This window comes from Drosophila gunungcola (assembly GCF_025200985.1).
Source record: "Drosophila gunungcola strain Sukarami chromosome 2R unlocalized genomic scaffold, Dgunungcola_SK_2 000012F, whole genome shotgun sequence".
NCBI classification, from domain to species: Eukaryota; Metazoa; Arthropoda; class Insecta; order Diptera; family Drosophilidae; genus Drosophila; species Drosophila gunungcola.
This window is the reverse complement of record NW_026453170.1, coordinates 1,380,438-1,407,651: the sequence shown is the minus strand read 5'-3', so window position 1 is coordinate 1,407,651 and position 27,214 is coordinate 1,380,438. Positions and strand designations below refer to the sequence as shown.

At 39.8% G+C, this 27,214-nt stretch overlaps 5 protein-coding genes and 2 non-coding genes across 56 annotated transcripts in view; 2 read left to right on the top strand and 5 right to left on the bottom strand.

The window, feature by feature from the left end:
• LOC128255908 (protein MTSS 2) overlaps positions 1-20,500 on the bottom strand; it is a 34,206-nt gene extending 13,706 nt beyond the window's left edge. For all 50 annotated transcript variants that reach the window (XR_008267688.1, XM_052985773.1, XM_052985775.1 and 47 more), the window contains exons 1-3: positions 20,359-20,500; positions 3,376-3,437; positions 2,156-2,229 (exon numbers count right to left, since the gene is read on the bottom strand). Coding sequence is in view for 49 of the 50 variants with exons in the window: in XM_052985773.1 (XP_052841733.1) it covers positions 2,156-2,229; positions 3,376-3,437; positions 20,359-20,430 (208 nt within the window). In the remaining variant the exon portion in view is untranslated. The remainder of the gene's footprint in view (positions 1-2,155; positions 2,230-3,375; positions 3,438-20,358) is intronic.
• LOC128255951 (uncharacterized) lies at positions 8,826-9,802 on the bottom strand. Its single transcript, XM_052985873.1, has 3 exons — positions 9,548-9,802; positions 9,293-9,483; positions 8,826-8,988 (listed from the first exon to the last, which is right to left on the bottom strand). Exons 1-3 carry the CDS (start codon positions 9,782-9,784, stop codon positions 8,826-8,828), a joined length of 591 nt encoding a protein of 196 aa, XP_052841833.1. The 5' UTR covers positions 9,785-9,802.
• LOC128255945 (uncharacterized) lies at positions 10,287-11,048 on the bottom strand. The gene is made up of 3 exons (XM_052985867.1): positions 10,802-11,048; positions 10,569-10,745; positions 10,287-10,498 (listed from the first exon to the last, which is right to left on the bottom strand). The coding sequence occupies exons 1-3, from the start codon at positions 11,039-11,041 to the stop codon at positions 10,319-10,321; spliced, it is 597 nt and encodes a 198-aa protein (XP_052841827.1). The 5' UTR covers positions 11,042-11,048; the 3' UTR covers positions 10,287-10,318.
• Trnak-cuu (transfer RNA lysine (anticodon CUU)) lies at positions 13,090-13,162 on the bottom strand. Its single transcript has one exon. It is a non-coding gene; the product is annotated as a tRNA-Lys (tRNA).
• Positions 13,897-13,969, bottom strand: Trnak-cuu (transfer RNA lysine (anticodon CUU)). Its single transcript has one exon. It is a non-coding gene; the product is annotated as a tRNA-Lys (tRNA).
• LOC128255944 (uncharacterized) lies at positions 14,308-15,386 on the top strand. Its single transcript, XM_052985866.1, has 3 exons — positions 14,308-14,792; positions 14,846-15,022; positions 15,083-15,386. The coding sequence occupies exons 1-3, from the start codon at positions 14,541-14,543 to the stop codon at positions 15,251-15,253; spliced, it is 600 nt and encodes a 199-aa protein (XP_052841826.1). The 5' UTR covers positions 14,308-14,540; the 3' UTR covers positions 15,254-15,386.
• Positions 15,331-17,231, top strand: LOC128255917 (sodium channel protein Nach). Its single transcript, XM_052985832.1, has 6 exons — positions 15,331-15,723; positions 15,782-16,063; positions 16,197-16,296; positions 16,354-16,545; positions 16,604-16,828; positions 16,911-17,231. The coding sequence occupies exons 1-6, from the start codon at positions 15,398-15,400 to the stop codon at positions 17,124-17,126; spliced, it is 1,341 nt and encodes a 446-aa protein (XP_052841792.1). The 5' UTR covers positions 15,331-15,397; the 3' UTR covers positions 17,127-17,231.
• Positions 20,501-27,214: the final 6,714 nt, after the last annotated feature.

The following is a 27,214-nucleotide window of genomic DNA, read 5'->3' as shown; positions in this document are numbered from 1 at the left end:
TAAATTGCTTACTTTTAACTGGTGGTAAGAGACCACAAATTAGGCCAACGATTCCCTGCAAGGTGGATTGCCTAGAACTAGGATAATTTGTACATCCATGTAAGTCCAGCTATAAAAACAGACCGAGAGTTCTGTTTAAACCCTAAGCATGCAATATTAAACAGTTGCCAAATTAAATTACTGAAGGGGAACGTCCAAGGGGATTGGGGAGCAAAGCTGACAGCGGAAATGTTTAGAGCATGCAGCAACAATCGCACGCCATGGGCTGTCGATTCGATTTGGAGGCGCAGCAGACATTGCATGCGATACGATTCGGTATTGCACTCCTCCAGTCTTCGGTCCCAATACCCAAGTCCCAAGTCCCGAGTCCCGTGTGTGCCCATTATGCCATGCCAGAAGTCGGATCCGGGGAAACTGGTCAGGCTAACTGCTACTGCTCCTGCTTCTGCTTCTGCATAGCACTAGCAAATGACAGGCGGCCCGATTATCTCGAACTGCCTCCGACTCAAACTGGGACTGCTGCCATCCTCGTTCGGTATGTAATTATCTGCCAAATAGGCAGCAGCTTATTGATTCGGCTTTGACTTGCGACTAGCCTGCTCTCAGAGCCACTTGCTCCAGATCACTCCTAATTGAATGGGAACTCACGAGGGTGGCCAGAAACAACAGCACCTTAAAGGACGCATGGTGGTCATGTGGCCATGTGCCAAGTGCCAAGTGCGAATCGAGAATCTAGAGCCGAGACTCGAATTGCGTTCCACCCTCTTTCGGGGTGGCACAATGCGAGGGAATTGACACTTGTGCCGATGCTTGACCGAACTAAGCCAAGTAACCACTAAAACTAATGAAACCATTTAGCAAGTGCAAACGGCCAAAAGGGGTGGCTAGCTAATAGCAGGACTTACGTGGATATGCACTTAGCACCAGTCAAATATATAAGGGTCACGAAGGGGCGCAAAAAGCGGCGAAAACACATGGCGAGAGTCGATCAATATATGCTAATGCAAGACTCCCAGTGAAGATGATTGAAAAAGTTAAGTCTGGCAAGCCGCCAGTAGTTGTAAATAGGAATTCGGAAGCTTAGCTGCATTAAGCCGGTTTCAACACAGCAATATTCATTTAAAGCCTAATGATCAGCAACTGCGTTCAACCACATATAAACTGCATAATTTATCGTTATTTCTCAAACCGAGGAAGGCATTTAGCTGTGAATCAATAGAATCGTTCGGAATTAATCAATGGAATTTTCCTACATAAGCAATCTCTTTTACTTTTTTTCGCAAGGGAATAGTAATCATTGAAATGCGGTTACAAATTTTACTTTCGACTACAAAATTACATTTATTTTAGTTGCATCTCCTTAAAGAAAATGCATCCGTTGCATGCTTTAGCGGAATTTCCGAATTGCATGCTTATGAATATAAGTGTTTTATTATTGAAGGGTTTTTTAATGCGGAATAGCATATCTTTTAGCCTGAAACACGTTATTACTTCATTACGACTATTTATTTTAACAGCTTATTTGCTTTAGGCAGTTATCTACCCACTGAGTGCTTGCATATTTTCACACTAGACCCCATTCGGATTGGCTAAGCCTAGATTTTCCACTCAAAATGAATCCAACTGTAACTGACTAAGGCATGACAAATGCAAAACACACACATTGTGCCAAATACAAGCTGCTTGATTTTTCCCGAGGGGCGACAGCGTATGATCAAAGCTCTCCTAACTTCGCTGCCAGTATCTGGCAATTTTCGCATTTCCCGTCCTGGGTGAGGTGAGCTGTGTGCTGTTTGCTGTGAGAATCGGACCTCGGACATTGCATAATGGGGCACTCGATGAGTGCGACGCAAAGCAGCCAATAAATAAATATAAATAGCAAAACCAGCGAATGCGTGAGCTCAGACAGAACAGCTACACACCGCCATCCGTACGCACTGGGGGAAATCAACAACATAAACATCGAAAGCGTGAATGTGAATGTGAAAAAAAATCAGATCGATGACCGCCGCCGACTGTGAGCAGACGCATGAATAATAAGCAGAGGAAAGAGATTCAGTACGTGGGCCAGCGGAAGAGGGGATCCCCCGGCATTAAGTGGGGGTAGGAGGGCAGGCAGGCAGACAGCCCAAACAAATCCACGATTTGAACTTACCTCTTGAATTGGTCGCCGCATCGGCTATCTTTTGGAAGGCATCCAAATAGGCGGCGATTGCCTGGATGGCGGCCCTGTGAACAGAGAAGAGCAAAGTATAATATCATTATTATTGTGGGCCCGTGCAGCCAGATAGATTTAATAAACATCTTCTTGAATTGGCCGTGGGCGACATTTCAATTAGACGACAGCTAGAAAAAGAACTGAAAAGAAACGCTGCATAAAAACGGGCCATCCCCGGATACCGAAGATTGTAATACCCTTTGGAGCAGCCAATACTCGATTGTTGAATATGATATGGTATGAGTTAAAGGTTATCTACCATGTTTATTGCTAGTTCGTTTATTTGACATTTTTAATAAATCTCAATTTTACAAAACTGGTTTGATTAGCTTAATACAATAAAGTATAAATGAATAGTATTTGTACCATTACTATTTCAAATAAGTTGCTGTAGCTCCTAAAACTAACTAAGAAGTACTTGGCTCTTATCGGCATCTTAGCAGAAGTAACTGTCAGAAGCTTAGAATAAATACAAATATCTTTCGCACTGTTAAAGATTCAACCGCATGGATAATCCAATGTATAGCCATTGCATATTTTTTTAATAAACTGTCGATACGCCCGGCAAAAGTACAGAGAGATGGGTCCCCAACTGCGGGTCTTGATCCGCTCAAGTGGTTGGCGAGTGTCCGCACCTCGCGTGGACCTGGCCAAGATGTGTGTCAAGCGCAGTGGGCAAACACTCGGAGCAAGTTTTGCCAAGCTCGGTGATTTCAACTCGGACAACAGGATTGGGGGTAATGATTAATGCAGCCGTTATGTGGCGGCTATACACTTCTGACCAGACATTGCTGCGGGGACCCTCGCCCGAAAGCAAAATTGGGCCAAGTCTGGGCATAACAACGACGGAGAAAATAAAATAAACAAAAACCGAAGACGGTGTCGGTGGTCTCCACCCAACAACAAGAAATTTAGCAACTAAAGCAACAGCAGAAAAAGCACAAAAATAATCATAGGCACATTATGCCTGTGTGCGAGGAAGTGAAAAGCATAAAAGCAAATTGAGGTAAACGAACAATTTGTTTACTCATTCGCATGTTCTCATTCTAAAGTTTTGCAATTGCAGTTGTTATTTTGCCGCTGTTGAAATCTCGTTAAAGTCCAAGAAAGAATTTTCCATGATGAGGAAACCAATTTTACATCCAAAATAAACTTACCTCAAGCATGTGTGCAGTTTTCCGGCCTTAGCCACAAAATCCTCCCACAGTGGCGAAGTATTCTGCAATAGAGGAAAAATAATAAATTAGAATAAGTTGGCCGACAAACAATCAGCTCATTCCAAGCCAATGATATATTTATTACAAGTGATTTTTACCCCTAAATTTCTTATGTAATCCAAACGTTTGAAGATCAATAGCCTAAAGTCTATGAAAAAATTAAATTTGGATGACTAATAAAGGGGTCAATGGGGCTACAACAAAATGGGTTTTTCCTTTTTTCCCCAGTTAGTAAACTTATGAGCGTTAAAGCTAAATAAAAACCGATGTGGCTTACTTTTAGTTTCATTTCTTAGCATTTAAGTTCAAAGTTCAGAGCGTCATCATTTTCGCTGGATTTAATCTAATTGAGTTTGACTTTTGTTGTCTGCGCATTTCATTAAATCTGAATAAATGAGTAAATAACCCAACATGACATGAATGGATTCGCAAATTGAGAGACACATTTAATATAATCAAAGTGGGGTAGAAGATCCGATCCATATGGCCCGATTGAATTCAGAATCGACCAACCCTGTTTTAATTAAATTTTCCCTATACTCCAAGGTAATTTAGATTAATTAAATTTCAACCTCAATATGGCTGTTCTCAAAGGAGGAAAAATACGAACAAAAGTAATCATAGAAAAGGCAGCAAATGGCTTTACTTTTAGTGATATGGAGACTTTCATCCAAAATCCATAACCCGTACCACATAAATTTTCCCCCTACTCAAGTAAATATGGTAATCCCCTTTGAGAGCACATATTTAGCGAGAGTGTGAGCCAAAAAACAGGCTGAAATAGCTCCCACATGGCTTTTCTCACATAATCCCGTCCACCCGACTTATTTGGACAAGACCACAAAGAGCTGCCGCTGGTTTCTGGCCAAGTATCAGTGTCACGATGGTCGAACGGCAGCGGATTGCTAAGAGCCGCCGTATAAGGCACCTAAAGATTTTATGTGTGCTTCTTTTTTTGAGAGAAATAATAGCAAGTAAAGAAGCGCAAATGGTCAATAAAAGCGAAAACGAGTTTTTCGTTTTGTTTTGCTTTGGTTTTGCCCATAATAATGTTTCAATTACACAACAAATGACATTGAAAGCAAAAGTCAGAGAAGAGAGCGATGAAAAGCAGCGGGAGGCGCCTTAATAAAGACGTAAAATGTTCCAATTTACTGACCAACCCGCTAAAAGCAACCAGGCAAAGCGATTTACCCAGCACTTATGCCAACTGCAACGCCATTTCACTTTCGGTTTCTGCGCAATTGAACAAAAATTAATGCCAAAACACAACATTAAAAAAATCATCGAAATGCCAATTGCAAAACCGATTTGAATGCAAAATGCCCAAAAGAAGCCGGGTCTGGGCCAGGGCAATTGCATAAACAAAACAACTCGGCCCAAAGGTAAACGAACGAGACAATCGCAACGGCAAAACCAGGAAAGGTACAAATAAAAACAACACGGCGAAGCACAAAAAAAAATTGAACGGAAATCGATTTTTGGCCATTTTCTGCAAGCTTTTTATTTTTGCCGATGCAACAACAAAGCGCAACAAGGCACAACAAAAGCCCTTAACAATTGTCACCCCACCACTCAAATGCTTTTCAATGTGGCATTCGGCTGATGATAAATTATTATTTATAAGCAATATGCAAAATAAAAAAATAATAATAATATAATCGGAACTGGGTTTTTGAAAATGGTTTTTTTGCACCCGGTTCTCGTAGAGATACCCTTATATTAGTAGTAGAAAGCGTTTATGACCTTAATCAGCATCGGTTATAGAAATTTAAAAATAAAAATGAAAAGGAAGCAAACTTGGGCAAGCCGAAGTTTATATACACTTGAAGCTATACAAAAATTAATTATTCTTTATGTTTAAAAACATTGAAGTGATGATTTTGAGCTTAATTATTCGATCGTTCCTATGGCTGCTATTTGATATCGTTTTCAGATTTTGATCAAATTAAAAGTGTAGCTATGATTTATTAAACAATTACTATGTCCAAAAGAATTAAAAAAAAAAATTAAAAATAATAATAATGTTTTTTTTCAAATTTTTTTGTTTAATATTTCGATTGTTTCTATGGGAGTTATATTGATTTTAATAAAATTTAAACCGTTATTCTAAGATATAAAACCATTAAAATTTTTTTGAAAAATTTTTTTTAAATAAGTTTTAAAATACAAAACTGCAAAGTTCTAATTTTTTAAATTTATTTTTAGTTGTCCGATCCGGCTTGTTCCGACTTTAATACTACCTGCAATAGAAAGCAGATAGCTTTAAAACTGGGAGATTAGTTTGCGTAGAAACGGACGGACAGACGGACGGACAAACGGACGTGGCTAGATCGACTCTCCTAGTGATGCTTACCAAGAATATATATACGTTATAGGGTCGGAAATGTATCTTTCACTGCGTTGCAAACTTCTAGCTAAAACTTTAATACCCAAGGTTATAAAACCTAATACTAAGAGTCATTTTTTATTTTTCATTGAAAAGTTTATATTTTAAAATCATTTTTTTTAATAAAAAAAAAAATAAATTTTTAAAACATGTTTAGTGACATCATCATTGGAAACTTAAAAAATTCAATGAATTTTGTGTGTGGGATAAGGAATTTAAAGAAAATCAATAAATTCATGAGAATATCAAAACAGAATTAATTCCAATAGGCCGAAATCAAAATTTTCATAAGTTGTAAGCTCAATTTTCCAATGATTGAACCACGTTTGACTCCAAGACGCAGCCCACATGCAAATTATTTTAGTTTATTCGTTGCAAAACCATTTTTTGTGTGTGACAACCAACAGCCAGCGACAGCTTGATAAGCGGTTCTTGCCGCGATTGCGTGGGCTGCGGCTTGTCGGCATTTTGTGAATGAACATTTTGTAGTCTTATGGCGTTGCCCCCATGCCACTAAGCCAACAATCCACTCGCGGGCCAAAACACGCAAAGCTGTCATTACATTGACCAGGCCCAAACCGTTCGCGTTGGCGTGGAAGTTGTATTTTGTGCTGGCGTTGGGAGAGAGCTCAGCTGGTCCTAATCTTAGTTCCAGTATTGCTAATGAATGGGCGAAATAAGCTTATGTGCAGAGAAGTTAGTCGGGTTTATTAAGGTCCAAGAAATAATAAACAGAGATATGCTTTCTTGATAACCTAACCAATTTTCTATTGCAATCATTTAATTTCAAGTCAGTCTTATAAAAATGTAACTTAAACAACACATGTTTGTAATTGTATAAGAATTTAATTAATTAAATTAATTTATTTATGCGATTTTGTATTTATGTAATTTTTATTTGGGTGCATTATTAAGATTATATTTTTAAAATCGTGTTATATTATTTACGCTATTAGCAACATTAAAGGCACCAAACATTGAGCTAAGAAAACGCAAACCAGAAATAGCTCGCGTCAGTACGTGGTTGTATTCAACCACTTTCCAGTTTGTGGCAGACATCGAAATCGAGTCTGTGCTCAGAGGAAGCCAGCGAGTGCAATGTACGTGGTGCATCCATGTACACGGAGAGCTGGGCACCGAGCGTCTCCCTGTGTATCCATTTATCTTGGCAAACTAGCTCTCAGCCGGGCAGGCAGTGAGCTAGACACCTAAAAACCCACAATTTATGCCAGTCAGAGCAGCGGCAACTCTCGGCAAACTGGAAAGGTTCACACAACCACGGGAAGACCCACACCCATGCACACACAGCCGAACGAGTGGCTGGCATTATAAACTCTTGATCTTTCCAATAGCCTACAAAGGCGGCCCACACGAACCGACTGCTCAGCTGGTTCACAGCCCCATTCATGCTGCAATTTTGTTGCTGCTGCTCGATAATGCCCCAAAGATTCCCAGCAGCAGCTAGAAAGAGGCGGAGATGGCCAAAACGGGTTCAGAGCCATCCCGTCGCCGCGTCCTACATTGCACATATTTCGGGTTGGCGAACAAAGCAGCAGCCCCCAGAAAGAGCCGTTTCTTATGCAAAACTCGAGAGCTAAGAGACAAGAGCCTGCGAACCAGAAGTCCGCACTGATTGATTTTCTATGAGATCTAACGTACTATATACGAGTGCCCGCGGCCATAATTTTGGTCTTGGCCAGATGTTGACTTTGGCGTATTGCTCGGAGGAGAAGGCCGCAAATCGTGCGCTGCTAATTTGCACGTAAAGACGGTTTTTGTTTCTGGCTTTTCGGTTTAGAAAGTAGAAAATTATTCAGCGGGAATATGAAATGAAAGTGTTCCGAGGGTATCCCTGCCGCTCGAAAGTTTTCGCAAATCTAAAAGAAACATTTTCCGTGAATTGGCAAATAAGCGCAGAGAGCTTGGCCAATCGATTGGTGCGATTTGAATCGATCAGAACTTATGCCAATCATCATCGGGTAATTCAATAGCCGACTGTTGCCTGTATTTGCATATTTCCCATATAACAATGCCAGTCGTGACCCCAAAAACAATCCAACTGACTCCCTGGCTGGGCGGTAGACGTGTGTATATATTTATTTATCATTCTTTCTCCAGTCGTTACCCAAGAAGAAACTTGCAACACGCGGCCACCCGATATGGAAAGCGCAACCTGAACTCAAGTTGCCGTCAACGCGTGCCACAAACCGCAGAACAAAACGAATCGGAGCAAGAAGTCCGCAGAAGCTCTAATCATGAACCAAAAAGATACAGCAGAAAGTTTTGACATTAAAAGGGAGAGTAGCGAAAACCGTATTACCTTTTCATAGTTTTAATGACGGATTAATAAGAAATCCCCGACTTAAATTTTTTTAAACTAAACTTAAGTAAGGGGGTAAGCGTCTTCAAACATTAAACATTGGGTAGCTAATAAATCCTAATAAATAAATAATAAATAGATCAAATCCACAATTTATTTTTTTCCTTTGTTTTTTTTGTTGATGTTCTGCTTTTATCTTAATTCATTGACTTCATAAGAGTAGTTTATTTAATTTGGTTTCACTTTGAATTCTTATACTGGTTTAGTTCATAGTTGAACGTGTTGCCAGTGTGGCACAACCTGCTAATGCACCTACGACTCCAAAGGTCCTCAGTTCGAATTAAGGTTGGGTCGACATGATGCGAAAAAAATAAGTTTGAATTCCTCTTTCCTTTTTAGTTTATCGTATTTCCTATCATTCTAATTTCAGAGAGTGGAATAAAATCAAAGACAAAAGAAAAAAGGGGAAGAGGAACTAAAATATGTATTTGTTTAGTAAGCTAACTAATTCAATACAAAAATGTTCTTATGTTGATTCCGTTCGTTCGGAATCCAAACCCAAAATGTTGGTAAAATATTTTTTACGCACTTTTTAAACCCGTTCGGCTTTGACCGTATTTTTTTCTGAGTTTATAACTAAGAGTAACGTATTTTGTTTTAAACAATATTATTTATTTATCACTATTTCAACTTGATGGGTTCCCCTCGGATCTCCAGGCAAATGGGATTTGGGCGCGGCATGTTCTGATCGTCGAGTGCGTTCAACACTATGACCATTTTATAACGTCCTCGAAGAGTTGTACCATAAAAATTCATAAGCTTAAGTCTTAAATCGAACGGCAAAAGTTGGAAAGGTTAAACAAATTTAGGATCAAACAATATTTTTCCGGACTGAAAGTTGATATACCCTTGTGTGCAACGGAATATACCATTTTTATATTCACAAGTACAATAATAGAGAGCAGTCTTATTTTGTACAAATTGGCTATGATCTAAGCTTTTTGTACGAATTTGCTTGTTGTACATCCAAAGGAAATATATCACAACGTTTTAACTATGGGTGTGAAACAGGTAATTATCATTAGAATTGTCAATATTGACCGGTTAAATGATGGCGATCAAACGACTAAACTATAATATTGTCTGCTTGTAAGGAACTTACTCCAGGCTCTGTGATGCACTTTTTTTCCACCTCGTGGCGGTTGGTTATAAATCCAGTCCAATACTTATACCAGTACTGGTTCTTGTCGTACATGATGGAGCAGAAGTCCTGCGAGGACATGCTGAATACAGTGGACTCCCAGGATCCGCGGTTGAAGTGGAACAACTCAAGCCTTGCCTGCATGGATGCGAGAGTTTAGATTCAACTTGTGTGTAGTTCAGTTGGGTGGGAGTCAGTTTACTGCAATACGATCGGTGGGCTGCACATCCCACGTGAGGGTGACGTTGCCAGAGACGTGGAGTACATCAGCATCAGCATTGATCATAAAATCGTCGAAATTGGCTGCCTGTCTGGCGTCGATAGAGCCGGGCGGCCCATCGCTGCACGGCGAGAGGATGTCCGGATCCTCGAGCAGCAGTTCGTAGTCCGTGGCCCAGGTACTGGTCACGCCAAGAAAGAGCAACATCAGAGTTCTCATGATGATATCTGCCCTAACAATGTGGGGTCGGAGCCTTTATAGCCGCATCCCAATCTTGCGGGAATCCCTTCTATTTATTATCTATAACATAACAAGCTTCCTTCTCGCATCATATAATGTCATCGTCAATCCACTCGACATGCAATAAATTAATAAGCAATTTGTTTGTCAAACAATGTCAGACATTGTCGGACATTGTCGGACATCGACATTGAAATTTGGAAGTCAATGTTAAGCCGATTACAATCTTCGAAAACCATTACAACTGCAGTAGCAAAAAAACGACAGCAAGTGAAAGTGTTCATATATTAAACAAAGGGGACAAAAACTCATCCAAATAAGGAAAAGTTTAAAGTTTAAAAGCTTAAGCCAATCCTTATTTCAAACACAAGAAAGCAAAGAACTGGGACACTTTAGAGACAGGCAAAAAAATATATTTAACATATATTGACAATAAAATGTTTTTTTTTAATAACAGATTATATGTTCGCTATTAAGGACAATGAATTGCATCCTTTGCAGAGCTAAGAAATCTTATTTCTTGATCTTCTCCGCCTCTCCTCTGATTTCGAAGCATATGCTGTTCCTTTGAGGTACATCCCTCCCGTCAAAAGCTTCAAAGGTGACCACCGCTTTGTAGCGTCCCTGAAGACTAGCGCCACGGATGTCATTTAGGCGCAGCTGCAGGTCGAATGGGTTATGCATCCAAACAGTCTGAAATTGTAACCATATTGTTTGACCACAGCGCCAAGAATTGACAAGATCACTTGCAAGGTCAACTCACACCACGCGTTTTCAAGCACTTCTTCTGCACCTCGTCCCGGTTTGAAATGTGCTTGGTCCACTGTTTAAACCATGACTGACTCTCGTCGAATAAGGCTGCGCAAAAGTCCTGTGAGACCATGGTGAATAGAGTGGGTTCCCAGTTGCCGCGGTTGAAGTGCATCAATGCGAACCTGGCCTGAAAATGCAATTGCTTTTATTCAGTTAAGCTCGTCTAGGATAGACTTCATTTACGGATATGCGATCGTTGGGATCCACATCCCAGTTTGTGGTGATATTCTCAGAGACGTGAATGATGTCGGCATCCTGGTTTAGTACCAGGTTGTCAATGTTGAATGCCTCGTGGAAATTAATCGATCCGGGTGGTGGTTCGGTACAGGGAGAAAATATATCGGGATCCTCAAGCAATAGTTCGTAGTCCGCGGCCCAGGAACTGGACACAATTACGACGAGCAGCAGCAGAGTTTTCAACATGGTGTTACTTCAAAAGATTCTATACGTCAGGCCTTTTATAGTCGGGATCGAACTAGTTTTAAATCCAATTACGGACTTAGATAATTTCGCGGATTTGGTTAAATACAACTCAAACACAAATTAAATTTGAAAATAACAATGTATTTCGTGTTGATACTTATCAAACAAAATCACTAGCTCTTAAATGGCAATGAACATTTTTATATAATAATTTTCAAAACCTTTGGCAATAACTACACATGGTTGCGAGTTTTGTGGTTTGTAGAGTAACTGCCATTTTGGCTTCCGAGAGATTTAATCAAAAAACCTACTTTGGTTTTAATGTACCTAAGCAATAAAAATGTACCCTAGCAAAAAATGTTATAATTTCAATCAAAAGTGAAAAAGACATTTTAAACCCAATAAAGTATATATATTCTTGATAACCATTGTTAGGAGAGTTAATCTAGCTATGTCCGCCCGTTCGTCCGTCCATCCTCCTCTCTGTCCCAACGTAATCTTGTCGCTCAGTTTAAATATTAAATAATGTTTAAATAATAATATGGACAAGTTGCAAAGGTGACAGCAACTACGCCGAAGTTTGTTGCCTTTTTTTGTTGTAAGCTACATTTTGGTATTTAGTATTTTTGAAACAGTTTTTTTTGTAAATTTAGCTTCTTTGTGTCCATATGGCTCTAATGAATTAAATTAAACCAAAGTAAGACCTGCATTCAGAAATTTCCGTGTAAAACATAGTTTTTTATTTCCATAACTATTTTGCATAATTGGGCGTGACAACGACACGCCCACTGCCAATAACAAGCTAAACGGACAATCCTCGTCTATGTAACAGCTTGTGAATCACAAATGCAATTTCATATTCACTAAATTAATTGCCCCTGGTCTGCTGTTGTTACTGAATTTTAACATGCAGAACACTTGGCACATTTCAAATCACCACGTGTCAACTCCAGCAACGCTAGCCAGCCACACCAACAGTCATTCCACATTAACAGGGCAAACAGCATCAAGAATTGTTCCCGCAAAGTTATTTACGGAATAATGCAAAGTAATTAATACGACCGAGATGATGATTCTCATGCTCTCCAATTGTTTGAGGCGGTTGAAGGGGAAATGCAGTCCGCATTCTTGTCTGCTCTCGTATTTCAGTGTCTGTGTGCGGGAGGAGGCAGACAGATTGAATTAGATGCAATGGTGACCTGCGTCATTATCAGTTTGGCCTGAGCTCTAAACATCTGTAATTAAATCTGATGTTTGATAAAGCAATAATATTTCTACAATTTATTTTGTTTTTTATTTTTTATTATTATAGACGTCTACACAACTTCGGAATAACCAAACAAGGAAAGTTTACCAAGTTGATTGATACAGTTGTCATGTCCGAAACGACTGATTTAATCTTCTTGAGCAAAACTTAAATATATATATTTATATATAAAACTAGCATTTTTCTTTAAAAGTCAATTAAAAACGTATCATATTGACTTGAAACAGACGGACAGTCCTTGACACCTCGCTGATCAATTTACTCTATTTTCTCTTTGCGGGCGTATTGTCTTTTTGCGCATGTGGAATCCCTAGTCTGTGTACATAGTTGCCTTTGCTCACAAAGCGTAAGGACCTTGCTCCAGATACAGAACGCCAGATGACATCCGGTCCACATCCTGTTCAGCATAAACATATAAAATGCACTGCCATTTTCAGTTGAGATTTGTCCTTGAAAATGGCTCTCAGCTTTTAAATTACGCAAACAATGCAGGCGAGGGAAGTAGAGAAAACCCAAACAGCGAAACATTGTCATAGAAATGGAAACAGCTGCGAATGCTGCCATAAATAAAACTCATTAGGTCTTGTCGATGGTATTCGGCCATATAGTGACTTGTCTATAAATAAACTAAACATGAAATTTGACTTTCGTCTTACAACCCACACAGTCTCACCACAAGCGCAAATCGAATGCTTGGGAGCAATGCTAAAGTTCGCAGACAACAATTAGAGAACATTTAAACGGGGATGTTAAATAAATGAAATCGAACAAAAAAGCGTTTCGCCCAACGTGGGGCTCGAACCCACGACCCTGAGATTAAGAGTCTCATGCTCTACCGACTGAGCTAGCCGGGCATTGATGACGATAGCCAGAAAAAAGGCCGGGCATTTGCGTTTGCTTTGGGACAAACCCCCAAACTTTTGAGCAGAACAAGTCCGAAAACTTATAGTCATAAGCATTCTGAATAATCAAATATTTTTATAAAGAGCTTAAAGGCTCTATGATAAATGCTTCCCAATGCTGCTCGTAGAAGTAGAAAACCAACATATATAAATACATTTAAGTATCAATGGACAAGATTTCTCAAATAAATTTCATAATATGGTAATGTTTTTAATGTGATAAATCTCTTTTCGATATTGAAAATTAATTTCTAAATGATAATTAATCGAATACAAAATCCAAAATCAAAATTAAACATATATATATTATAAATTAAAAAAATTTATTTTTTAATTTGATTTGTCGTAACAGTATTTATCTATGATAACAATCAAAATCAATGACAGAAAATTTTAGGTAAATAGTATCTCCACTATATAACACATTGAACAACATTTTGAGAAAACAACTGAAGAAAAAAAGGGTGTTTTTTTATTCACCACATGGGTTTATTTGTTTTGTTGTCTGTTAATCAATCCATTGGTTTCCAAAATGGTATTTAGCTATTTCATAGCCCTGCACTCAACGAATTTGAAAAACTGGATTTGGACTCAAAATTAATTAGGTGTTAGCCTCATTTTAGGCAAATTAATTCAAAAACGTTATTAATTTTGTATTCATTAACAAGCGAAGAAAAAAATCAATTCGCCCAACGTGGGGCTCGAACCCACGACCCTGAGATTAAGAGTCTCATGCTCTACCGACTGAGCTAGCCGGGCAGGTGGGCGTGTTGACGGTTTCTCGCAGTTTGGATAACCGAAATTCTCGAAACGTGGCCAAGATTCTTCTGTCCAAGAATAAATAAATTTGCCTAGCCTAGACAGCATAAATAAAGTGTAACAAGTATATATAACCGATTTTTTATCAAAAATCTTTTATTTTTTAATTTGATGGTATTCCATAATTAACTTTTGGGTTTAGAGCTTATAAAGAAATGTCCACCAATACTCGATTTAAAAAATATAAAGAATGTAGTTAGTAACTAACTAGAAAGATTAAGATTTTAATGCTCCGCTGACCACAAAGCAAATGGACATAACGATCGCGGTAACTAGCAAGTGCGGAACATGCCATAAAAACAGACTACTGATTCCAATCACATAATATACAAATCAGAGCCAAAATACTAATTATTTTGCCAAAATAAATACGCCCTTTTGTGATGTTTTAAGGCACAGATATTATAGAAATTGATCGTGTGTGTAATTAGAATTATTGCATTACAACCAGCAGCTGAATATATAGGGCAGGTTCTGGCATAGCTTTTCCCCATACCGAAACCTTGTTGAAATGAAGGCTGCTTTAAGAATCCTGGAGATCACACTAGTTCTCATCAGCTTGGCTGATGCCATTAATTACCAGTTAATAATGGACGAAGACGGCCTATTTTCCCCCTGCGAGAATCAGCCTGGCAATCCTTCAAACTTAGATGGCCTCATGGACATGTCCGCTTTCAAAGTAATCAACGGTGGAAACAAACTTAAATTTGAGGGGGAACAAAGAGTCGTATGGAAAAATGTCCAGCCTGGGGACACAGTAAAGGTATGTGCTCCTTTAGGAAACTATTACCTACTAATTATTTTATTATCCCTTAGTTTGTAGCGCAAATCTTTCGCCTAGAAAAGGGCACCTGGCAAAAGACAATGTTTTCCACCCAAAGCAACAACTTTTGTAAAAACATGTTTGAAAAGAATCAGCATTGGTATGAGTTCTGGACGCAGCACATCAAAAATTCCGATGAGATCAAAAGCAAGTGTATAACCACACCTGGGGTAATTAAACAAATCATCCAATGTCTCAAACAATTCCCCACTCAATCTTATGCGTTCTAGGCCGTTTTAAAGTACGAACCCATCGAACTCGAATTGAAAACAAGTCTGAATGTTCCCAATCTGGAAGGGCGCTACAAGGCGGTACTGCATGTTGAGGCCTTCGACAAACGCAATGTGAAGCGGCCAGTATCCATTTGCACGGAGCTCCGAGGCACTGCGATGAAGCTCTAATCGTACCAATTAAATATGCATGCTGAACATACAGCGAAACACCATTAAAGTTTATAATCGAACCGAGCACAACACACTAGGAACACAGGGGGCATTACAGGGGTCGTTGGGGGTCGCATGCGATGAACTTCCGTTCAGTGCATCATGAAGTCCCAGAACAGCCGGCCGCAACAGCCAGACAGCTCGCACGATTGGAGCGCCGAGGCGTGTGAGGAGTCATCCATCCACGGCATGCCCTACGTGGCCCGCAGGGATCTCCACTGGACCGAGCGAGTCTTTTGGCTGATCATGGTCGTGGCATCCGCCTACTACGCCATCAGCAGCTGCCTCAACCAGTGGGAGCGGTTCCGGGACAACCCGATTGTCTACGAGTACGAATACCTCTTCGCGCTGCGCAACTTCACCTTCCTCGGGGTGACACTGTGCACCAACTACGAGACCGACGAGCAGGTGGACCAAATCATTAATCAGTGAGTTGAAGCTTTCCAAACGGAATTGATCACAAAATGTTTATTATTTCTAATCGAGGACTTGGGGAGTTAATGCATTGGAAGATCCAACAAAGGCAGCATACTATGCCAAGTTTTTGCGTGTGCTAAACCGCCTGCAGTACACCACCCTGGACACACTAAAACCTTTCGAGAATGACACTAGTCTGGACAACTTGCCCTATTTGAACATTCTGCTTAAGCTGCAGGAGAAGGTTCTTCCGCCTAAAACTCCTGTGCTCCTGGCGCCGATCATAACGGAGGTGGGTCTGTGCCAAACCACCAGCCAGTTAACCCGGTACGGAAATCCCTACGGCAAAATGTGAGTCGACGTCTATAAAGGCTCTAAATATATTAATTCAATTTGTTTAATTTATTGCCAACCTAAAAAAAATAATACAATTCAAAAAGATAATATTAGGTAAGAAATTAAGTCTGGTCTATTTCGCTTACAGACAAGACCTGAATGTGACGGATGTCAGGCAATGCGGTTTTTTCAGCGAGTGCCAGATTATGCACAAGCCGTTCAATAGCATCTTGACCCATGTGTTCCTGGTAAAAAGCTATTATTTATCTTCAAAATAAATCTTATAATATTGAACGATTTTTTAGTACCTGCACGATGTCAATGAAATGATGCTCCCCCACGATCTTCGCACTGTAACGTTTGATGCTAAGGTCAAAAGCTCTTACGTTCTGAAACTTCTGGTCCACTCTATATCGGCGGATATCGAGGTGCGAAATCTACCGGTGGCATATCGCAAGTGTCGCTATACTGACGAAAACAATCTTAAGTACTTTAGCGTGAGTTTTAGATGTTTGACGAATTTGAAAAGTTCTAAATAGTCGTGTCACATGGTAGCCCTATCATCCGAGTCTCTGTCGGCTGGAGTGCCGAATAAACTGGGCCCTGAGTATGTGCCACTGCAAGCCCTATTTCTACGTAGCAGCTCCCAAGGCTCCAGTGTGCAACATATCCGGATTGCTGTGCCTAGCCCGCTCCAAGTGGCTGGAAAAGCCCTGCGATTGCTTTCCGTTGTGCCGGGAGAACACCTACAACATCATCGAAGAGGACGAGCAGAGTGGGGTGGGTAAATGGCTGTGGTTGTGGTTGTGGGAGCAAACCTGTCCTTAGAACCCCAAATTAACCTATTTTACCCTTCCTTCAGGGCGATAAACAATACGTGGGCGAGCAGTTCGAGCGGACGTTGATCATTAAGATGGGTCTGCCCAAGATGGGCATGAAGCGAAGAGTCGTGTTCAGCACAGATCAGTTGATAATGTCGTTCGGCGGAGCCATTGGCCTCTTTCTCGGAGCCAGCTTCATGACCATATACGGTCTGATTTACCTATTACTCAATTTTCTAGCCGTAAAAATTACTTAAAGAAAACAAATAATAAGGAACTCATTGTGGGACACCTTGTAATAACATTTTGTAGTTTTACCAATTTGTATATGTAACCAAATATTATGGTTTTTAATTTTTAAATTTGTTTATGACTGACCCTTTAAAGACTTTAACTACAAGAAATTTTTCTTTTCTAAGCATTATGATTTGCTGGCAGGTCGTTAATTTTGTTTGAGTACCTTGAAAAATTGTTGATAAAAGCACATTTTGAGCATAACGAGTTTTAGTTTCATGCTTAAACGTTTCTTACATTTGCCTTAACGTTTTTAAACTTGAAAATAAAAAAACACAGCATTTAATAAAAGCACTTACATAAAAACAGAATAACAATAGAACTAAAAGTAATAAAAGTTTCTTTTACTGGACGCACATTAACTTGCGAAATAAACACAAGGCTAATGAAATTGTTTTCAACTTAACGACATTAAAGTGGTTTGATGGCCTGGCCGAGCATCATAAGCAAATTAAGCATTGTTGCAGGGCCGCAACGTGGAAGCCGCAAAAGTGGCAGCTTGGCGAGCGGTGAAGAAAGCGACACGTTCGGTTCAGCTGGGTTCAGAGAGCAGAAAAATTTCACTTTTGCGGAAAACTCATAACAAATTGCAGTGCGTTTTCCAGTCGTTTTCTGTTACCACCATCGCGGCAGCGTAGCGAAGATTTCCTATTGTCAAAAGTGACAATTTGTCGGCTTCGCTGGCGATCGCTTTTCTTTCGCGGAGGTGGTTTAATATGTATCTTCATCTCGCACACTTGCCACACTTGGCCCAAAGTGCAGCCATCGGAGCGAAGCGGTTGGGTAAAGTTAACAACCTTTAAGTTTGCTTAATATTGAATTTTTTTCGATTCGTTTTTGGCTTGCTTGTGATTCACTTGCGTGGTTAAACTTTGGACCGGCTATCCAATCGAGAATTAGCCGCATTTAATAGCCAGCGCTGGGTTCCCGTTAGAAACTATTTCAAAAATGAAATTAGCAAATAATGTAAGACTTTTTCTGTTTCCAATTTACGCTTATTGAAGTTGCGGCAGCCTCTAAGAAGTTTCTGTTTCTGCCTTGGCATGGGCATAAATTTGTTCTGGTCTGTTGCCAAAACACAAAAAAGGTGAAAAAAAAACCCAAGTCAGACGGAAAGGCAGCCAAGCAATTAAAAAGAAACTAAATTTAGTGTCTGGTCTTCTACACAGCCTTCTTCCTTTTGGCTTAACCTTTAAGCAAAAACCAGGCGAAAAATGCTCCCGCACTCTCTCCTGCGGCTCATTGGCATATTCTGCAACTTTGTGACATTTGCAATGGCATTTGCATTTGGCTCTGTAAAAGTTGGCCAGCAGATCTGCCCACAAACAGCAACGCCGCCAATCTTTTGCCATGAATCAGGCCAAAATCAGAGCGAAGCAAGGCAGCAAGAATTACCTGGTAAGGTGATCCAAACACAGTTGTATGTAGGCATTCATATTGCACATGCTCTGGCAGTACGAGTATGTGTTTCTGCTCTAGTTCACACTCAGGTTGGAAAAAAGAGCAGCAACTTCTGCACAATTGCGTGCCGATACAAATGCACTCGCCCGCATCTGACAGCAGTCGGTTGGCTCCAAAGGTGGGTTCACACTCCCCGAGGGAAGACGCCGAGCGTTTTCCTATTATTAGCAAGCTGCGGGCGGGAAGGCGGTGCGATTCATCTTTCCCTCCCCGCCGCTAGTTTATTTCGGTACTATGCTCAATTCCAACACCTGTCCATGAGGCGGCGGCGGTGAGCAGCTGGCGGCAGAACTGGAATCACAATGTGCTGAAAACGTAATTTTCCTTAGCATAGCAAATGAAGAAAAACCAACGGGAGGGCTAGGCATCTTAAACTGAAAATACGCTGGCAACCCATAAAGAAAATAACATTTCGTGGCTCAAATTCATAAAGCAATTTATAATTTTCGATTTGGCAAACTATTATAAACTATACACCTCAAAAACAAGCATTATTTATTATTTTTTATAAAACTTATTATTTTTATTTTCAAAAGATATTAAAAAACTATTATTAAGTTAGAGTAAAAAGACATGAATTTATAAAGACGTTGTCGGCAACGCTTTATAAACCAATGTGCCCTCCAAAAGATTACCAAAGGTTAAAGTTCATTTTCGTTCTGCTGGTATTAAAAATAGAATGTAAGGCAGAAATCGGGAAATAGTGAATGGAGAGATAGAAGCGAAGGAAAATAAGGTGAATTGGAACTGAGAGGAAAGGTAATGTATTACCTGCTTTAAATTGGCAGCTGCCAGTAGTTCGTCCGAGGGCATATACCATCCCAGGCCATCGTATCATATCCCGGGAGCCCATCCCATCGATTCCCTCCCAAGAGGCTTAGCCGGCGATAAAGATTTCCCCACTCCCAGAAACTGTAGCTCTCGGCGTTAATTTACGCTTGTTAAATGAAATTGCCTGGTCCGACGTTATACAAGCGCAGTAAACATTTTTATATGAAAGTAAGTTGCCACAAATGGCGTCATGAGTGCCATAAATTATTGATACCACACAATGAACAGATAGCAATGAAATCAATTAATGATAAAAAAAATCAACAAAAAGTTGGCGGAGTAGAGTTTCGTGTTTCGCCACGAGCTTTAGATAAATGCGAAAAATGCGGAGAATTTTTTTGTTTGACTTTGTTAGAAACGATTTTGCAATTTTATTTCTTGCCATTAAATCAATTAAAAGATACATAAATGAAGGGAAAAAACAATTCCAGCACCAAGTAAGTAAAGCATACGTTGAAAATTTGTGTTTTATTGTAAAGAAAACATTTCTTTTGCATTAATTTATTGCTCTGTATCAGAACTAATTGTTCCGCCTGGGCTTTTGTATGTTTGCTCTGACCTTGGCTGATGATATTTGTTTATCATTATAAGCCCGAGGCCTTTGTTTACTCACGAGAGAATTTCGGAGCAATTCCATGAGTTCTTGGCGCACTGTCAAACAATTGAGACAACCAGTCGGGTTCATATTGTCGAACAATTCAGCAAAAATAAATAATTTCACTTTGTGGCTTTTCTGTTATATGAGCGGGGTCAGAGTAAATACGGTTTCAATATGCACATTCGTTTCCCCAAAATGTTTTAAAGTTCCAAGAACCCGAAGCGGGACATTCGGAAGAAGTGTTCGTGTTTAAAATTATATTGAATTTCCGCATAAACTATAGAACAACAAGTTGAAAAACTCACCTTCATGTCATTGATAATCTGTTGGAACAGACTACCCAGCGCGGAGCTATCGCGTTCCAGACTTAGATCCATGTTTCCTTAGTATTTAACTGGCTTAGTGAAGATATCGATTGAATTTCGTTCGTCGTTCAATTATTCGGTTTGAGTTTACTTGGGTGATTTTTGTATTTGATTATTTATTTTGATAGGAAAATACAAGCAAATTCAACAAACTCTTGCGATGCGAGTGGGAAGATCTGAAAAGATGAAAAATATTAAAATACGGCCATTTATAAATAACCTGGTTTAACAAACAGATCTACAAGCACTTCCGATCGAAATCTCTCTCTCATCCCCCATAAATCTTCGAAACTCGTCGCTGAACCAGATTATTCTCGTAAATAATCTAAAATGTAAACCAGCGTGTCTTTCCAAACAAGAAATTATGCTTAATTAGGCTTATTAATATACGACATAGCAATAAAGAGTGTGGGGGAGTTCCCCGGTGGCGTAGGCGCAATATAAAACTTTATTTGGGGATCGTTGACCCAAATTGAGAGTGCTTTAAGTGCGTGAGTGTGGGGCTCCTGCTGATATGAGCCTTTTGATTTATTGGTCATGTAGTGGGGCTAATTGTTAATTATCAATTGATAATTGATATTTCTTGGAGCGACGTACAGGAAGTAGCATACGCAATTTACGGGCGTCGCAATTGAAACTCCGGACCTGAGGCCCATGCAAACGACGCTCGTCGGGGAAGTGCAATAGATTTGACCCATTTGTGGGTTTGCTGTACGTGACTACACTTATGCCGGTTTCCGCGCTTTCGAAAGTGCAGATAAGCCGAGAAAACTATCGCGACTCCGGTCGCCATCAAGCCTTGGGTGCAATTAGAGAGGCGTCAAATTTACAGGTACACTCGAGCAATAACCTTCGACCAGGAACTGGCCTAAGCTCGGCTCGGACGGGCTCCGATCTCAAGACTGCACTTGAGGCCGTATCTCTTCACTTCTATGGTTTTTCGGGTTGATTATGACATTGAAGTCGGAGCAGCGACTGAAGTTCTCGGGTACAAGTGTTCGTTTATACACACATACGGCTGTGCAGCACCGCCGCATTCAGAAAGCGTTCACAATAGACACTCAAGCGTGGAGGAAGCAATGCCCACAAGTGATAAACAGCAGTGGAAACGAGAGCTGATTGCCTAGACTGCGTATCTTTTGTCAATGTATGTATGTTTGTGTGAAGACGCAGAAGAAAGCATCACAGAGCAAGTTGGGGTAAAAGAAGAAACACGAAGGCGACAGGGACTAGTTTTCCGACTTCGAAATTACCAGTACAGAAGGCACTCGAATAAGAAAAAAAAAGAACGCGCTTCCGAGTCCTTAGGGTACAAACAGAATAATAAGGACGATTAAATCAAAGTAAAATCTTCGTACATAACTCATTGCAATTGAAACGAAATGATTTAATATTATAATTGATATAATAATGTAATTGTTATAATGTATCGCTTTTTATTGTTCGTAAGAGCTTTTCATATACTGTTAGTAACAATAAAAACATAAAATTTGAATTGGGGAAGATGTCTTTTATTACTTTTAAATCATGTTGCATGTTTTAAAAGTTATTGCGCGGCTTTCCACGATCATAACATAACTATTCTTGAATATATTCCGATGTGCTCTACTTTTTGGTAAATAAGTAGAAGTTGCATTTTTAATACAAATACAGGGTATTAAGGGACGTGCACAACAAATTCGTCGGGAAAAGACAGACGCACACTCTCACACACACAGTGTGGAAGTACAAGTAGACTTTTTGCTTTCTCGCTTTTTGTTCGCTCTCTTCTTTTTAGCTGAATAGTGTAAATGACCTCTCGAGATAAAATTGTGGCCACAAAGCCAACGATGACAGGCCCGCTTTGTTGTCGTTATTGTTGGTTGTTGTTGTGGCGTTGGTGCTGCCTGCAGAGTTGCAATTTCCTTTGCAGTGCGGAAATAAGTTGTTGTTGTTTTTGGCAATTGACTGCGTTAAATCTGGTTTGCGACGCATATAGTCGGCAATGGTTACATGCACGAAACATTGACCCAGTTAACTGGCTGCATTTAAATCATAAGCGTCAAACTGGTTGGGCAAGGAGTAGTGTATGTCTACGAGGCTAACCCATATTACTTCCACAGCGGAAATAAGAGTTTTTCCCAACATAAAGTTGAACTCGCTAATGCTGGCTTGGGAAATTCAGAGCATGGAAGCATAGGACCACCAAATCAACCTGAGGTCAGGACTGCAGATCGTGATGCGATCGGAGGAACTATTGCGGCAGTAGCCAAAGTCCAAATTACCAAATCGATGCAATAAAAACAAAAGCAGGAAGACAACAATTTCGCAAAGCAGCCCCAGAAGAAGAGCAAAAACCCCTTTTCCCGGCCAGAAATGTATACATATATACAACGAGTGGAACTGGATAGTGAGAACTGGGGATTTAACTCCGAAGGCAACCCGCATCAAAACTCGCTCAAATGTCAAGTTGGCGATGATGATGATGATATGTCTATGGCGTTGTTCTTGTTATGTCTGATGATTGTGCTGGATGCGTTTTAATTTCAACTACGCATAATTTCCCGCCCTATTTACTGCCGTTCTCTGCGGTTTTCCCGAGATTTCTGTTCAAACAAACGGAAGCTGCGTTGGGTGGGAAGGGGAGGAAGTTAGGGGCCACGAACAAGGGACTCCTCGATGGAGTACAAAATTGTTCGAAATAGTAGGGCACAATTCCGTATGGTTGAGATGTAGAAAAAAAGTATTTTTTCTAGCTCATAAGCCACAACATTTTTAGCAAAAGATGATTTAACCAATGGAATTACTTTCCATAAAATGCATTAAATAATGCATAGTATACTTTAAAACAAATATCTGCATTAAATTTAAAAAATTCCGAAATCGTTTTTAAAGAAAATTGTTATTAGTATCTTTACATTACCTTTAGGATAAATCTACTGCCTTGACCGCATCTGTGTGTACATATTTCATGCTGGGTTGCATGTTGCCTGTGTTTCTATTACAGGAAGTGACTTGACTGACGGAAAGCAGGAGAGGGGCAAGTGTGGCAGACACTTTTGTCAAGGGCGACAGACAGACAGAGTTGCTGCCGTTAATTGCTTACCAAAAGATGTGAGCACACGCACCGCCATATCTGTCCCATTTGCCTTCCCCCATTTTGTTCACATTTTGTTGTTATGCGTAAATGCAGATGAGCGACGTAGGGTGGACCAAACAACAACGTGTCGTAGCAATAACTCTAGGGACTTAACCAGAGCTTGGGAATACTTATAATTTTTATGAGCGATCCCAACGCATAATTTTTAGCTGCAACTTCTGCACAGCCTCGGCTCGTTTAAAAATACTCACTCTGATAACGCAAACGCAAAGGATGTGTGAACTATAAAGTCAGACCGATATAAAGAGTTCCAAAAATGTCGGGAGTTCCAAGGCAAACTGAAAGTCTGTGATAAAATGTTCTTAAAAGCCTGAGGAGCATGTATTTTCATTACAAAGCAACAAAGAGCGATTCGACTATTTTATTTTCAAAATAATGGAAGATGTTGCAGAAGGCATCTCAGTTTCAGAAAATATTTTTGCCACAACTCTTTTTTTATCAATTACAAGGGTTAAAAGCAACATTGTAAAATTAAATCGACACTGTTTTTTTAGTTTTTAAGTTAAAATCAGAGAATTTGGTTTTTAAAATAATAAAAATTAGATTTCATTTTTCAATCTCTTTGAAAAGGGTTAAATGAAGCTTCTAATTTAATTACAGATAGTAATATTAACAACAACAAAATTAAACTTGCAATTAAAAAAAAAGTTAAACAAATTGTATTTTCAAACGGTAATTAAATCGATTTCCGCAATTCAGTGAATACGTCAACGAACTGAAAATAGATCTTAAAGTTCTAATTTCTCTATCCCACCACTTTAATGCACTGCTGGAGACTTTCAAATCCACTCCGCCAACATAATGTTCTGTTATTCTTTGGTTTTGTTTTGTCCCTTAAGTTCTGAGAGGTATTTGGTAAGGCAAATAATTTTACAGCTGCATCTGAGATTTGTATACTTAGAAAAATGGAGAGCGGGTGCGGGAGTAGGTCTCCAATGTCAGGTTGGCTTTAAGCAGATTTATGTGGCCTGTTGTAAGGTAAGCGATACGTTGTTGCTGGCGAATTGTGCATCAGCAGCAGACCGTCATGACTTTACACTTTCACCAACAACTACGACTATCAACAACTTAAACAACTTAAACAACTATGGCCATCTGTGGTCAGCCAAGTGTCGAGATGTCTCGGCCCTTGGTCTGATCTTGGTCTTGAGGTCTGGGGTCTTGAGTCCCGGGGTCTGGTCTTTGTAATCCGGAGTTAGGAAAGCGTCGATCATCAAATGCGTCGAGTGGTTGCTCGATAGAAAGAAAAGCGAAAAGAACGCATAAAACGATGATAATCAAAATATCAAGTTTTTATGTGAACGGAATCGACAACGTCACCAGCACAAACTCACACATGTGCTCAAACATTCATGTTTATCTATGGTTTTCTATCTTTAGCGTCATCTGTGCTTTGCATTGCATTTTCTATTTGATGTTTCTGGGATTTGTGAGGGCATCTGCTTTGGCTCTCTCCCCTCACCGCCTGCCACCCACCTCCCCCTGCCACACCCATCGAGGCGTATGGCACGTCATTAACCCAAATTTTCTATGAATAAAATATAGCAACAAGGAAAACACTCAGTGTTTAGTTAGCGAGCTTTCGTTGGGCAATCTCTCTTTATTACTTTTCTGTGGCTACTTGATTTAAATTTAATTGAATTATTTGCAGCCCATTCGGCGTGTTGTAATATATAGGCCAATTCATCGATAATTACAGCTGATAGGCTTGATAAGTTGGTTTATCTAATCAGCGGCAGCAGAAGTGGCAGCGAAGAATTGTAAACACGCAGTTGTTTTGCCCACAAATGTGGGAAACTCGATCAGTATCGATAGGAAATTATCTTGCAACTGAATGTGCCCGAAAAAACTAAGCGCCGACAAAAGTGGAACACAAAACACATTTCGCAACGCAAACGCCCACAAATCTGTAAACATCAACCCGAGTGTTCTTTTTCGCTGGCCGCTGGAAATAAACTTTCGGCGTTTAGCAGCGTTTAATCGATTTGTGCATAAAATTATAAGTTTACACATGGCAAGGCAGCCGAAATAAAATCGAGATACACAACATGACCGATAGGCGGGGCGGGGCTGGGTAGAATTGTTTTTTCAACATAAATCACAGATTTTCTACACAAGAACAATTGAACGGATTACTCATTTAAATTATAAAATGTATAGCAAAAAAATACCAAGACACGGTGAATTTTGAATAGCCTACAGCAACGATACTAATAATTTAAAATTTTTGTTAACCTAGTTCATTGTAAGAAAAAAAAATTTTAAGAATTTAATTTTAAGAGTTAAAAATTGTGTCCTTAAACAATGCAAATGCATACTTAAAAGTGTTTTTGGTTTCGGTTCGCATATAAAACTTCTCTTGCAAGACTTATTTTCATCATGGGTATATAAATCTATGCCATTATTTTTCATAGCTTGCGAAATAACTTATAAGAGTATACAAATATCTAACAAGGGAATTATAAGGTGGGAAAATTTGTATTCACTAATTTTAACGAAAAATCCCAGAGCCCGTACGTTTTCTATTATTAACACTGGAGCCTCCCGCTTTATGAATACTTTTCCTGGCGTTTTGGCCATGGCAAATGGTTATTAATGATTAGCCAGAGTGCCGTTAGCCGGCACATGTTACTCTGTACTATATCATGTTTGTTATGTTCTTGTTTGCCGGTTCCATCAGCACGTTTTGTTCTGCTTTTTTCATGACAGCTTGTGGCCATCAACAAATGTGAATTTTCACTGCCTTTTTCTAGCCTTTCCAGTCTCGTTAGCGTTAAAGTTGTGCCCTAGCTTTTTTTTTCATGCATAAAAAAATGGCTGTCTTTTAGTCGGGGAAAGGGAATTCCACAAGCATCTTGGCTTTGCTAATTTGCAAGCCCCACCATAACGAATGCTCACAGAATAGAAACGAGAATAGAAGGAAATCCGTTTAATGGTGCTGAACTCTTGACATTTGAGCAAAGCAGCGATAAAGTTTGGGACTTTTTTAATGAGTTCTCCTAAAGCCGCGGGAAAACTTGGCACGCAACCCGCCCGCAAAAATCCCCGGAGGCCACACATGGGTTAGATTAGACACGATTTTCATTAGGACAAGCCCGAAAAATCGAAAGTGGTTACGAAAGATTCCGAAAACCTGGCGTGGGGGAGTGGGCGGGCAAACAGACTGGAGTCTCGGGATTCACGGCTTTGCACAGATTCATTCACACAACAAGATACGCCCATGCAGTTCACCAACCAAATGAAATGAAAATCATTTTATGAGTGGGCAGAGTCGCAATAACAAACTTCCAGTTGCAGCGGCAGCCACATGATAAACAAATGCAGTCAACTCAAGCTTAGTCGCTCCAAAGTTTTACAAGTTTCCAGCTGTTTTTTTTTTGTTTACCAATTGAAAACAGTTGGCGCCTATACTAGATTTCGGTCAAAAGGAACACCAAATAAATACGCAAATATCAATGTCAGCGAAAAAAATTCTTTTTTGAAATAGAGAAATAGAGGGGTCAAAAATTGTCAGTACCATTCGGAAATATTTAAGGATTTCTAAGACTTTTAAATTACAAATTGCACGACTGACCAAAACGGCCATAAACAATCAGTGCAATGTAAGGAGCGGAACGTTATGAATAAGAAAGGAGACTGAGCTAAACCAAATTTGCA